This window comes from Haliotis rufescens, unplaced genomic scaffold, assembly GCF_023055435.1.
Source record: "Haliotis rufescens isolate VD_foot unplaced genomic scaffold, xgHalRufe1.0.p SCAF_2, whole genome shotgun sequence".
NCBI lineage: Eukaryota > Metazoa > Mollusca > Gastropoda > Lepetellida > Haliotidae > Haliotis > Haliotis rufescens.
In genome coordinates, this window is record NW_025963890.1 from 12364536 (window position 1) to 12378976 (window position 14441).

At 39.0% G+C, this 14441-nt stretch overlaps 1 protein-coding gene across 1 annotated transcript in view; it reads left to right on the plus strand.

The window, feature by feature from the left end:
• The first annotated feature begins 5282 nt into the window (after nucleotides 1–5282).
• Nucleotides 5283–14441, plus strand: part of LOC124111594 (orexin receptor type 2-like) — a 56407-nt gene continuing 47248 nt past the window's right edge. The window contains exon 1 of the mRNA XM_046471346.2: nucleotides 5283–5925. Within this exon, the coding sequence (XP_046327302.1) occupies nucleotides 5551–5925 (375 nt within the window). The 5' untranslated portion in view covers nucleotides 5283–5550. The remainder of the gene's footprint in view (nucleotides 5926–14441) is intronic.

Consider the following 14441-nt stretch of genomic DNA (forward strand, 5'->3'; position numbering starts at 1 on the left):
ACCACACCACCCAAACATCTAATTACAGTAACTTACTGACGACTGCTGACATCAAGTAGTACTGACGACTAATCAAAATACAATACAATGAGCGTCAACCGAATCTCAACAGAAGCAATGTAACAGTTACAATCATTGTTAAACAATAACTACACTGCCATATAACAGAATGCCTACAGAGTTATATAAACAAATTATTGCACCAGTGTTTTTCTCAATTACTACCTTCAACCATGATTTATAGTCTTGCCCGTCACTATGATTACGCTAAGACGATTTAAAATGTCATTTGATATGTGTAATTCACGTCACAGTTTAAGACATACAATAACACAGTCTCGGTCATTACGAGAACTGGTCCGTCTTGGCAAAATGTCCGACAGTAGTTAGGGACCAGAGGAGTATTCAATTTGGCTGGGAAATGGTCTTTTGGTGTTGATAGCCTCTGCTCAGTATCACTGAAGGTCCTCTTGTGGAGTTGGGGGCGGGCACCATGGATCACCTAAGCCAACTTGTATGTCTCGGTCTTTTTCCACATCTGCAGCCGGGAGCATTTTTCATGTCGACAGACAGACTTTGGATGGCAGCTGGCTGGGACAGAATGGGTATATTTCAATTCAGTCTCTTCTTCTTTTCAGTTGGTATATTCTACCAATGGCAACACTGAATGACATTCTATTTATGTGCATTTTGGGGCTTAGTTTTCGGCAGCTTCCATAATATTTGCAAACGTCTTGATCCCATATTGTTGTTGCTTTAAGTGATAAGAGGTTCCCTGCTGCCTTAGCAACTTTGGCTCACCTGCCCAGCTTTGGGATTCATATGTATGAGTAGGGTACACATATCTATTGTTTTGGTATTAATACAATTTCTATTTTCGTATTGATATGATTTGATTTCTGATTTCTAGAATTTGATAAAATGACTCACTGTTTAGACACGTTCGAGTAGCTGACCATCGTCATAAATAGTTTCTTTGGCTTTCGGTATTGTATCTCTTGGCTTAAGGAGATCTACAACAGATAGCGGATTCAACTGCAATTCTTGTTTTAACGGAGCTCTGGCTGAAGCATGGACTTGAAATTCCAGTCAGTCTCCTTGGGATTTAAGAACCGCAGTCGGGGTCAGGTGGAGGTTAATTTTGATATAATTAATGATAAGGACAATAAGTTATACATACCTGACCCTTAAAAATGTAAATTATGGGGACTTAATTAATTTGTGAATAATGGTAAGGAAAGGATTGAAAAGAATGATAAGTTAATAATGAATACGTACAAAAATATGATGGAAAAAACAGAAACGTAATGTGTAAATATGAAATAACACTGACATAAACAAAGGTTAAAAGTAAATAGATAAACTGTAAATAGGTATTTAGGGAATAACATATAATTAGTTAGTAAAGTTAATCAGTTGAGATGATATTTAAAATACAGTATGGGTCAAAATTTTAACTACATTCCAATTGATAGGAAGCTTTTATATGAAGCTATAAATTTCCAACTCCACTTTGAGAAACTGAATAAAAAAATATTTCTCACATCATTTCCTACTCAAACCAGGCCCTTACTTATCATGAAACATTGGAGATACAACAGTAGAAGCATATACAGCACGGTCAGTTAATTGGGTTTAAGAGTGTACTTGGCCTTAGTGGACTCCAGCGGTTGGAACAGCACATTCCTGTGCAGGGAAGCGTAACACAATCACTGCACTAAATCAACATACTCTGTACTAATGGTCAGAGTAGGCATGAGAAGATACGGCAATACAGCATTTCGAGTGTGTGCTGGCACGTCGTGTTCGTTTCACTCGGTACTTGAAACCTTTGTGATAACTATACGAGGACCCAACCACCACGACTGTTGGGATTCCACATTCACAAGTGCATTGCAATGAAGATGTTTGGCGTTTCCAGTATTCATATCCTATCTCATAGATTATTTGTTAACTGGTTACTGAATTGAACACATGGTCTCTTCCCATGTATATGCATCAACTCTGCATCTGTTTTTTCACCTGCAGTGTGGTGGCAAATTGAGGATAACTGGGAACTGAGTTTCTAACTAATGAGGTATAACATCACAACGACCGCTCATTCTGTCACAGAAAGTTTAATTTGGCATGCATCCATTCACATGCGATTGCACATTTCAAGATATTTATTATATTATCAATTAAGACCCCTTCTTAATTAATATACTCTAAATGATAATTAATAACATTTCATACACTTAAAAAACGTTTCGCTCCATAGGTAGGACTTCAGTAGCAGAATTGGTAGCATTTTGTTATAATACAGCTTTCCCATAATCGGAAAGAACGGTTCAGGAGTGACAGCTTTGTATACTGCCAAACAGGTGGAAGATTCTCGAAAAAACTTAAAATTACCCAAATGACGTTGATGCTACTAGCATGTCCCTGACGTGTTTATTGGGGAAAGGGTTTGGCTCATTGCTGGTCATGGCATTCTTTGGATTTTTTGCTACTGGAGGCGAGCATTGACGATTCGAGCACGGGTGCTGTCGTCCTGAGAGACGAAACGTCGACCCACACTCCAGGCTAACGGGGGTTGGTATGATGTCCCGATAGTACTGTCTAGAGACCCGTCCTTGCACAATAAGGAGTTGGGTTCGATCAATCATAGTGATGCCACTCCGAACCTTATCCGATCCACCACCAAATCTGCCATGAGGTATCAGATTCACATTCGACGTCGCCAGGCATGACATCCCTATTAAGGAAGTGCAACGTGAATCGCGACTCATCTGAAAATGTGACACATGGCAAGATTATCCCAGTTCCAACGTTGTGTATACCATTGACGTATGTTGACAATGTGACGACTTGTAAGATGCGGCATAACACGTGGACGTCGAGTATGTAGAAGATTTCTAATCGTATGACCCGTAAGTCGTACTCCAGTAGCCTGATGACATTTTGAAACAATTTGATTCGCTGATTGAGCTGGTTGACATAAACATTATTGCATGGGATGTGTGTCGTCATCAATAATTTTTGTTCTGATACCTGTTTTTTTTAAATATATCAGCGGGTATCAAGTTATTAGGATTTTTTTTGGTAAAAATAAGATCTGAGCGATTGGGAATTGCAATATTGAATACAAACCCATTGTTGAACCCGTCAATAAACATCATATGAGTTCATTGTGCGAATAAATGAAACGTTCCAAGACTAACAGATGCTATCGCAGGAGCTTTCAAAAGCTCACTACATGTTGGTCCATGGTAAGGGCCTTAAAACGTTTTTCAGATAAAATCGAGCTCTTCCGATCTTATGCATAGTGACATCCTAAGCGTTAAGCATTCTTTTATGGAAGTATATTTCAGTAGTTTCAATTTTCATAACACTGTAGATTATTGTGTTCTCTGTGTAGATTCTATCCATTTTGTAAATGTAATTTGATCATTCATTTCTCAGTCTTGCTCAGTTTGACCAACACCACCCCCACCCCAACCCCAAGCTATTGGCATTGCACCTGATCTATCAGAATTTAGCAGATTCTGAAATAGGCAAATGATATACGTGTTTGTGAAGGCATAAAAGCAATAACATGTGGCACATCCTGAAACAGTCTTTATACTGATGATAGGTTTTCTTTATGACTGAAACGTTCAATATCTCCATCAATACATCAAAGCATGTAATCATCTTGCACCTTTTAAGGGATGTTGGTCAGGATCAATATTCCCATTAAGAGCTTCTTATCTGTTGTTGTGTCGTAAGCACTACAGGCTGTTGAACCATATAATGAGGAGTTGAAAGACAAAACCTTGAACACTTCCCGTTGCTTTTAATATACCCCTCAACACTGAACAAAGATCTACATGTATCTTCATACAAACAATGAATATTAAAATTTAATCACAAATACAAATGTTTGGAGATTATCAATGTCTTTAAAGTGACTCCATAAAAGTACAGGAAATATGCTACCAAAGGCTGATATCAAAGGTAGGGATTGGTATAAGAAAGGGTAGGTGTGTATAAGGAAAACTTCGAAAGATAACTATATCGTTAAACGTGTTGTTAAACATCTGGTCAGATAGCATCAAGTGAACGACCAATTTTTTTGTCGCTTTCATTTACATATTAAGAAATGGTATGATTCAATTTCAGGTTTACATAATTGGTTTGGGCACGGATGGCCTTGTCGTCAAAGGCGCCGCAATTCTCTCTGCAGAGTTGTGTCCCTTGGACACGCCATGAACTAATGATCGCGGGTTCGAATCCCGGTTTTCCCCGATTATGTGTCTAGATCAGCACCATCCCGATCCTCGTTGGTTTCAACAATGTCTAATGCTGCATCTCTTCGGGGCTTTCCTCCTACAATAAGCTGACTCGCCGTTAAAAAACTGGAATATAAAGCGGAGTTACACTCAACTCAATCACATATTTGGGAAATAGTGTGATTATCAGCAGTTTTGTAGGTACAACTGCAAAGCAATAATTCTACACAGGCGCCAGCTGTAAATAGTTTTTGAATATAAATGTTTCAAGTATAATTGTCATAATTACAGGTTGCTTCAGTAACGTATCAAGTCAGCATCGGTCATATCGCTGATAATAAGTAGTACAATACAATACAGATTTCTATCTCAAAGCACGGTACAGGCTGTTGTCCACATAATACATGCTGACCTTTCGATATTGTAAATGTGTAGCTGTGCATAATATGTCATCTTATCGACTTCAAATATATTCTATTGACATTCATATGATGCAGCATATTTACTGATATAAAGATTTGCGGTTTACTGTGGAGCTTTTTGCAAGGCCTTTGTGAATATATATGTTCCCCCAAAATATATATATCTTTATTTCTCAAGAATGTATATAACCTTTCTATTTACAAGCTCCTAACAATTGTTAAAAAACTTGGTTACCAGAGAAAAATGCTTCTCAGCAATTTGTGAACACCTTCATTTTTGCAGAGAAAAGCTGTTTCACATTCGCCCTTAGACCTGACAATATGTTGATGACTGACACTTACATATAGACACTTTTACCACACTGTTACTATCTGCAAAATCAGTTGTACAGCCCAAGTGATCATTGACCAAAGCAAATTAAACGGACACAAACACTTATGAAGCAATTGTCAGTTCCTAACAGCCTCGCATCTCATCAGCCGACCCCGCAACCAATCAATCGGGTAAGCGTTATTCCGCCTGCGCTATCCAGGTAATTATGTGAATATTTATCATAGCGCGTTGTTCCCAGCACACGAAGCGGAGTCGAGGCAGTTCCACGGACGGAGGGTCACAGACCGTTGCTGACAGGCGAAGTGTATGGACCAGTCTAAGCTATCGGGAGTTATCTGCTGCAAGCTTCCGATCTAACCACTGACAGAAGCGAGCGTTCGAACAGGCTACGGAATCAAGCCTTTGTGATTGAGCTATCAGCCGCCGTTTCTGGAAATGTTTGCTTTTTGAAATTACTAACATATTTTCCTTTCAATTTTCGCTTTGAAAACCTAGCATTCATCTTTTGAGCATTCATCTGAAGAAGCGACCTATTTTAAAAATGAATAGCTCAAATATATCTACGAATGGTACAGTGCCGCGCTGTTATGAGCTGAGTGGTTCCAAGTTCTGTATGGGCAAAGATGAATTTATAAATTCGATTCTGAAGGAACACATTTTTCCTACAACGACTGAATGGGTGTTTGTGTTCCTCCACATCATTGTGTTTTTGGTGGGTGTTCTTGGTAACTTCTTGGTGTGTTTCGTTGTATGCAGGAGCAAACACATGCAGACAGTGACTAACTTGTTCATTGTGAATCTGGCTGTTGCAGACTTCCTTGTGTTTATTACATGTGAACCTCCAACTGTACTACAGAACATTACAGAGACATGGTTCCTTGGGGAGACACTCTGCAAGATCGTAATATTTTCACAGGTATGGAATGAACGATGTGAATGTTATTTTGCAAATATGTTTTACTCGAATACCGAGTCGACTGTAGATAATGAAGAACATTTGTCTGCCATCAAAAACCTATTTTCTTTACGTGCTAACTTATTTTCTTCTGGGGCGGTCGGGTAGCCTAGCGGTTAAAGCGTTCGCTCGTCACGCCGAACACCCGGGTTCCATTCCCGACATTTATACAATGAGTGAAGCCAATTTCTGGTGTCCCCCGCCGTAATATTGCTGGAATATTGCTAATAGCGGCGTAAAACCATACTCACCCTCTATACGTGGATTTGTCAAATGAATGTTAATCTCGATTGTTTGAAAATCTTCTCATGAGAAAGTCCAATTCATTGAAAACATGTCCCAAATGTCAGGAAGGAAAAGACAAAAAAATTCAAGTAAAATATTTAGGCCAAGAAGAAATATAATGAGTGAGTATGGTTTTACGCCGCTATCAGCAATATTCCAGCAAAATGTATTAAATGTCTAGGATACCACCGACAAATATGGTTACGGAACACTATATTTTTCTAGATGAACACATGTACAGCTACTTGTGTTCACAACACATTATTGAAAGAAGCAGTGGAAGTAATTGAAAAAGTATTGCCGTGGAACTGTACTTCAAAATGAGTATCTCACCTTGTACACAAAAAACAAATATCCTTTGTTCAGAAAATGTATCGTTGTAAATTCCTTATTTCGTTTTTACTCGACGCATTAACTTAAAGAATACGCGTCAAAACGTACTTGAAATGTACTCAAGTCAAAACGTGACATTATTTCTTAAATTGTTAACGAAAGGCATTTCTGCTCTTGAAAACACCCGAAAGTGACACAATGACACAATGTTAAGTAAGGGTGTATTTACTTTCAGACAGATATTCAACTCTTTCGCGTTTTTCGTATAAAGTGGGAAAGGGTTATTCTCACGCGATTTGTAATCAGTTGTCTCCTTCACTCACGACGCCACCGTGACTAATATTGCCGCTGCATTGGTGTCTTTCTGCCTACTGGCGTTGACGTCAAACTTCCACTGAGCGTCCGCAACTTTTACATGAATAGCAGGTTTATACATTCACAAACCATTTATTTATCATCAACAGCTCTTGTCACTCTCACTGTCCGACAATACATTTATTCATAAACATACATTTAAGGTACATTGGTTTTTATTGACTGCCAAATGAGAGTGAAAATATGAAGTGATTTGTTTAATGGTGGGGTTAAGTGGGGTTTAAGGTCACGATCAAGATGATTGAACTTATATAGCGACGTATATGCGCGTGTGTGTGGCTGCTTGTACGAATCCGGATTTATGGAAGTTTTATATTGCAAGCCCACTGAGATACGATGCCTCACTTTAACATAGACACCTCACCCAGACACCGTATACTGATTCCGAGCCGTCCAGTCCTTGTTTTATCATCTTAATGCCGAGCACCAGGCAGGGTAACATAAGTACGACCTTCAACGTCTTTTGGTATGACGCGGCCATAGGATCGAACGGTTGACATTCCGCTCTTCTGACAGACCCTCTATCAACTAGACCACGGCTGCGGTTCAATGCTAATGTAAATTGGGGCTATGGAGAAAGTGGGAGAATGGAAAGCGCGAATGTTCATGTCAGTTGTTTAGGATAAGATATAGAGGATTGGGATAAAGAACCAACGTGCATATGCCAGTTTTTCACAATCTATAATCGTAGGGACCAAATGATAGGTTGTCAATTTCAGTCTTAGAACAAAAGTAGAATATAATACTGTGGTTTCAACAAGGTTCTAATTGTAAGCTTTTTATTTCAATGGTTAACCACAATTCTAATCAATTATGTGAATGCTAATTCGTGACTTTGTATGGTTTACAACACGTCTGTATTGTAAATCTGAAACAAAGTGTGAATAACAGTGGATTTATTGCGACGAAGGAGAGACACATTCATTCAGAACGACGAAACCCGTGCTATCATCATGTTTAAATGTCAGGTCTAAAAGTTCGCGTATCTGACAGATCTGTAACGACAGGCGCCAAAGGCTAGAGCTGTCTCATTTTATTGGTTGTATTTCCTCCAATCCTATTAACATGTTAATAAAAACACCAAATCATGATTTACGAAAAAGTACAAAGAATAATCGTTTCTGCTTAATGCTTGAAACCACAACTGACGTTAATGAATGAATGAGTGAGTGAATGAATGAATGAATGAATCTACGTCCCTCAGTTATTTTCATAACAATAACTTACACATTCTATGTGGAATGTTGCTTTCAACAGCTACGAAATATAACCTGATGTACTTATGATTTACTGTTTGCTCAGGGGAATTCCCCGCGAAGAATAAGTGGAGAAAGATTTATTAAATGAAATAACTACACACGAGGAAGAAGTATGGAAATATAAATTATCACGTAGAGATGACCTGTTTCGATATTCTAAAATCCATACAACGCTTTCTCCTCATGTGTTATACAGCGTTGTAATGTTATATCCAGAATTGAGAGAAGAAATACAGTATGTAATAAGGATTGGATCCAGAAGCAAAATATCTAAGGACTGTACAAAAGGTAACACTAATGATTATTATAACCATGTCATCTAAAACTGTGAATGTGTACTTTCAGAGAGAGATATGTAATCTTTTGCACGCTTATTGATCAAATTCTCTAAGCATTTATATAAAACAAAAATTATCCTGAACAACTTGTGGTAATATTACCAATAGGTATCACTGTTTATAGCCTGTATATATGCGGGCACCGTTCCCACCTTTGTGATGTAAATGTTTGATTATTTTGTCATTTAATTACTTAATTTTGATGTTTTGAGGATCTTATTTGTCATTCATTCATTCATTCATTCATTCATTCATCAGGCAATAAATGGGTTTCGTATGCATTCACAAACTGAATAACGTTTAGACACTATCTCTTGCTAGGGTATTTCGCTTGCTAGGAGCACAGATGCTCTTTATGTTTCTAAATGATAGGATATACTTGATCTATGAATTGGTGCAACATGGTCCTGTCCACAGCGCAGGTCCAAAATCAGGCGTTAATCAAGTAAAGCAATGTTGGTTGCGCATGGGTGGTTGGGTGGATGATTTGATGGTTGGATGGTTGGATAGGGCTTCAGTTCTACCGCACAATGAACCACGTGTTACATGTGGTGTCTCTTTAGGTAGGTGACTAGGTCCGCAATAATCTGTTCTCCTGGCAGTGAATGGGCTATTAGGTAGGATGAGTTAGTATCGGTTAACCTTCTAGCGACTCATAAGGCAGCTTGGGTTGTATACTCACCAGGGAGCTGAGAGTGAGATTGGAGTACACACTAATCCACTGACCAGGTTAATAATGAAACGCTTCGAGCATGCTTAAGATAGGATGGATTTAGCGCATTATATGTGTAAATATATCAACTGGATAAGATGCAGCATATTTAGAGGGGTTTGGGTTGGGGAGTCCGCATATCCCTTTTGATACGGGGCTAACTTATAGAATATTCGGGATGCAGAAGTTTCGTACGCAAGAAAATAGTAGTTTGTGCGTAATATACCGCTTTTTTTAAATCGGGGGCACGGGGGACCCAGTCTTCAAAGGCGCCGCAATTCCCTGTGCAGAGTTGCTTCCCTTGGGCACGCCAGAAACCTTTGATCGAATCCCGGTTCGCCCGATTATGATCCAAGGTATGTCAGCATCAAGGTAGTAAACGTCAGAAACCTGTGTAAAGTCGGGCTTTCCTCCCACATTCAGCTGACACGCCGTGGTATAACCGAAACGCTTTTCACTGCTTCTAATTGACGTTGAGGATATAAAATCGTTTAAAGTCGTGGGAAGAACTCCGATTGTTTCCTTTAAATACCAAAACTACTCTCGCAAACATGTTTCACACACACACACACACACACACACACACACACACACACACACACACACACACACACACACACACACACACACACACACATATATATGGGTGGTGGTTCGATTCGCGGCCACGTCATGCCAAAATACTTTTAACAGATGGTGCTTAGAATTAATGGAATAAATTAACGACTTGCGGGCTCGAAGTCAGTATAATGTGTTTGAGTTGGATTCACTACCAAGATGCATAGAATCTCATTGTGATAGTTGTATAAAACCGGCAGTAAAAGACCGGACCGCACGCACGCACGCACACACGCACACACGCACGCGTGACTTTACTGCCCACTTTTCCTCGCCATAATAGGCATACTGCTACAAAGGAGTAGTAAACAGGACGTAATAGCTAATAACAGAATGTTTGGAATGCGTATTAGCAAGTGATAGAATGTATATGATGCATATAAGCAGGAGATATAGTGGGATGATGGATACTCACGTTTGCCTATGGTTTTGTTTGATTGTCGGACACAACGTCTGCCCTGCGGAGAAAACAGAGATATATCATAGGATCTCAATCAACAGCGTCATATACTGATGAAGGATGGATCCGCAAAACTAATTTCTCTTAGAAACCAACTACTAGTCTGTGAAAAGATTGGGGAATGATTGGTAACCATCCTATTCAATCATTTGTTAATGAACCTGAGGAAGTTCGTCTTACAGGATGATTGATGACTTATTTGTTTTCATGAACACTAATTAACTGCGATGATGAAAGATGTTCCGAGGTGACCTGTAAAACACCCAGCGCTTTAGAAGAAATGCGTTATCATTCCTTATCATGGTGTTACGTTGAAGTGTCTTTCAGTGTGGCAATGTCTCGGTGTATATACTGGGCACTCGAACTAAAGTCTTCTGAGATCCGTCTTCTATATATTCCAAGTTGCAAATGCTGCTAACACAGTCTTTAACAATTATATGTATAAGTTTTTACGTTTAACATTACTCAGCCATCTTAAGCGTTGCTGGCTGCTGGCAGATATTTATGTCCGCCATTTTGAAATTCAAAATGGCGGCTCATTAAAGCAAGACCCGGATGGGGTCTTGATCTTAATTGAAGGGGTGTATGTGAAAGATAATTTGTGCAACGTTTCATGCTTTTATTACGATTTGAACAAAAAAAACAAAACTCAAATGAGGGCTTATCCGCTGGGCTATATGGATTATTGCAGTGTGAGAACCTAAGTTTTACGGCTCTTTTGAAAAGTTGGATTCAGTTAGTCCATAAGATTTATGACAAATATGGTACTCAATTTTTGTTGGTACTAGGCATGGGCTAAAGGTTATTTTCTTTGCTTGTATTGAGGAATTCCACAAGTCTCATGTCAGTTTACACTGTAATTAAAAACATCCTTTGGATTCTTGTAGAATATAATTATCAACGTGACATTGTGATGTATAGCTTTACACTTAATGGTATCATTCAATATGTTCAATATGTTAAGTTAACACTCACGTATATATACCATGGTCATGTGACCATGTAAAACAATATATCTCTCATAAACTCCAATGATCCCGGGACGTATTACCACGTGTAACTCCACATGTTAGACGGAAAATTACACCTGCAGTGGATAATGTCTCTTTGATTCCTAATCACCATGATAAAATACATGCCGTCTGCAATATGTCCTATAAACAACAGAAGGACATATATCCTTATATCAAGTTAATTAACTATGTGTTAATGATATTCTTCATTGTGTTATCAACATGTTAACATTGTCTCTATAAATCAGTCAGTGACACGTGAGAGACGTTTTACCTCGTATTCTCAAGTATATGAATGCGAATAAAACAATGATAGATTGTTCCTTTGGCATATAATTCACCACTCCAGGGATGATTTCAATAGTGTGGATAACAAGCTGGCATACAGGCGTCTAAGGGTCTTATGTTGTCCATTGCAGTTGCATTCATCTGTGTCAAATAACTTACAAAAACATGTTTGTAAGTGTCTGGTAAGAGTTCTCTTAATGTACTACTGTTTGCAATAAAGCATGGATCACCATGCACAATGGCATCATTCTGTAGACAATTCTCGTTCGTGTAGCAATTATATGTAAATTTCTGTTGCGAGGAGCGGTGTGAATATAGCCTCTCGGCACGAAACGATACAACAGTATTGCCAGCATAACTACAACAGTGCATTGCGTCCACAATTGAACGCCCTGTATGTTTCAAAGCTATAGCTAGGTCCCAATATTGGTCATTTGTGCCCTCCCGTAAATCGCCATTTGTTTTAATAATGGCAGTTGTCTCGCCATTCTTCTAAACCCAGCGGCACTGTGTTTGTGCACACACTCAACATCAGCAAAATTGTCTGAAATCTATATTATGTTGAGGAGGTATTACTGCAGGCCGAATACCTGTTGCTTGTTTCTCAGCGTAATGGTACCGCGGCATTCATCGTATCGCGGCATTTGTTATTTCCGATAGTTCACGCGGGACACGCCTCTTAGCGGCTGTCTATTAATGCAAATCAGTAACCAGGAAGTGCTCACTTCGTAAACAATTTCAATTTCCTCAGAATGTTCCGTCTGCTGTGAGTAAGGAGTTATTAATCCGTTGATACATATTTCTGGCATCTGTTGTAATATTGCCTTACCCCCATCTATCAATGGCCAACGATATAACCCGCAGTTCCCCAAGTAAACTTTCTCTATCATCCTGAACTAGATCATCTGCATATTCATGGCGACTAATGAGGTAACGGAAGTTACGTAGTCCGCACATTTTTTCCCGCTCTGTGCCCAGAATCTATTGGGAGATCATAAGGGCCATAATGCCAAACTTAGAAATACGTTCTTCACGAGTAACCAAAAGATAAATACATACTTTGGGCATACTAGGAGTGCTTTTTATATATTTATTGTTGACTTTTAACATTTTTCCATTTTGTGACAAATTATTGTCATCCAAATCTTTTTAAACAATCTTAAAATATCATTTCTGATATTTTGATGTTGACTTATAAAATATTTTTCTCTTACTTTTCGAGAAATATGCATTGAATACCTATTGCTGATAACACATTTAGAATTTTACTTATGCTGTCTTTGCACTTGTCTGGACAAATCACTGAAGTCTGGCATGATCATACCAAGTGGTTGGTAGAATTATGTCCTCTTTTTGTCCAATTCGGACCTCCATACACAACTTTTCTCTGTACCACGATGCGATGGAGTTCTCTCCCTTGTCAAACAGAGCGCGAGGCCCGGCTTTTACTCGGAGCTACTAATGTAAATAATGAACTTTTATCAGTAAAATATGCATTGTTTGATAACATGAATGATATCTGATACAGAGAACACGAATAAACATGAAGGTTAGTGAGTGCATTTTGTTCCGTTTAGCGTACATGACAAGTACCGCGATATCCGAGGTTGCAGGCTATATCTAGGGCTGTGAAAGTATTAGATAAAGAAGTATTTATCATCATTTCTTCATTTCATATTCATGAGTTATATAAATCGTCAGTTGATAAATAATCCTAAAATAATAGCATTGCACGTGTGGATAAATATAAAACGTCAACGCCAGTAACTAACCAGTCTCGATTATCCGCAGAAACAGATTCTACTAGACGCTAAAGCAAAACTAGCCTAGAAAATTATATGAATGGATCAGTAATCTCACCAGATACAACCACGTAAGACAGGTAACACCAGGTAAGACGTACAATCAGTGAAGCTCGATAAGCTCTAATAAGCTTGATGAAAAACCCTAGAGCTTAACATATCATATATTACAGTTCCACAAACGTTATGGCCAGGAGATGAGCCGTGTTCATATGCATTACGATTCTACTTCCCAAATCAAGGATACGATATGGATGATCATGGGCATGGTGCTGACAAGCCCAGCGTAACTATCAGGGCCTATTTGAGGGTCGAGATACGGGTACAGGATGCTGGCATGCTCAAGAACTGTAACTCTGCACAGCGAATGTTGACGCCTTAGATAGCTGAACCCTGATATAGTGCATTTGTATTCATATTGCAATGACCGCAATAACCCAACTGTACAGTGTTTGCTACATGGATATATACTGAACAACAACAGTTCCTGTGACATTGAGTAAGATTTAATGCAAAGTTATGTTTTTTACCAAATCTGAAACAATTTCGGTTTGCAACAGATAAAAGACTCCTGTAAGTGTTCAAGTGGTTTAATTTGCCATACTGACTTCAGAAAATGCGTGATTTCATAAAAAAAACATGAACATGCCAAAATGTCAATTTACAAATCAATAGCGTGTGTGCCCATCTTCTTCTCATGGAGTGGACCAGGCGTCGCACAAGAGTCCTGTGGGATATCTGTCCATATCTGCTGGAGCATGTTTCGAAGTTCCTGGAGTGTCTATGGAAGGCGCCGATCCATCTCATCCCACATGTGCTCGATTGGTGAGAGATCAGGGGAGCGAACTGGCCAGGGGATGACATTCACGTTGTTTTGTTGTAGAGAATCCTGAACAAGTCGGGCGTTGTCATGTTGAAAGGCCAGGTAATGCCTGGGCCATGACGACGCAAAAACGGTAGAACAACAGGGCCGATGATCTCGTCGCGGTAGCGC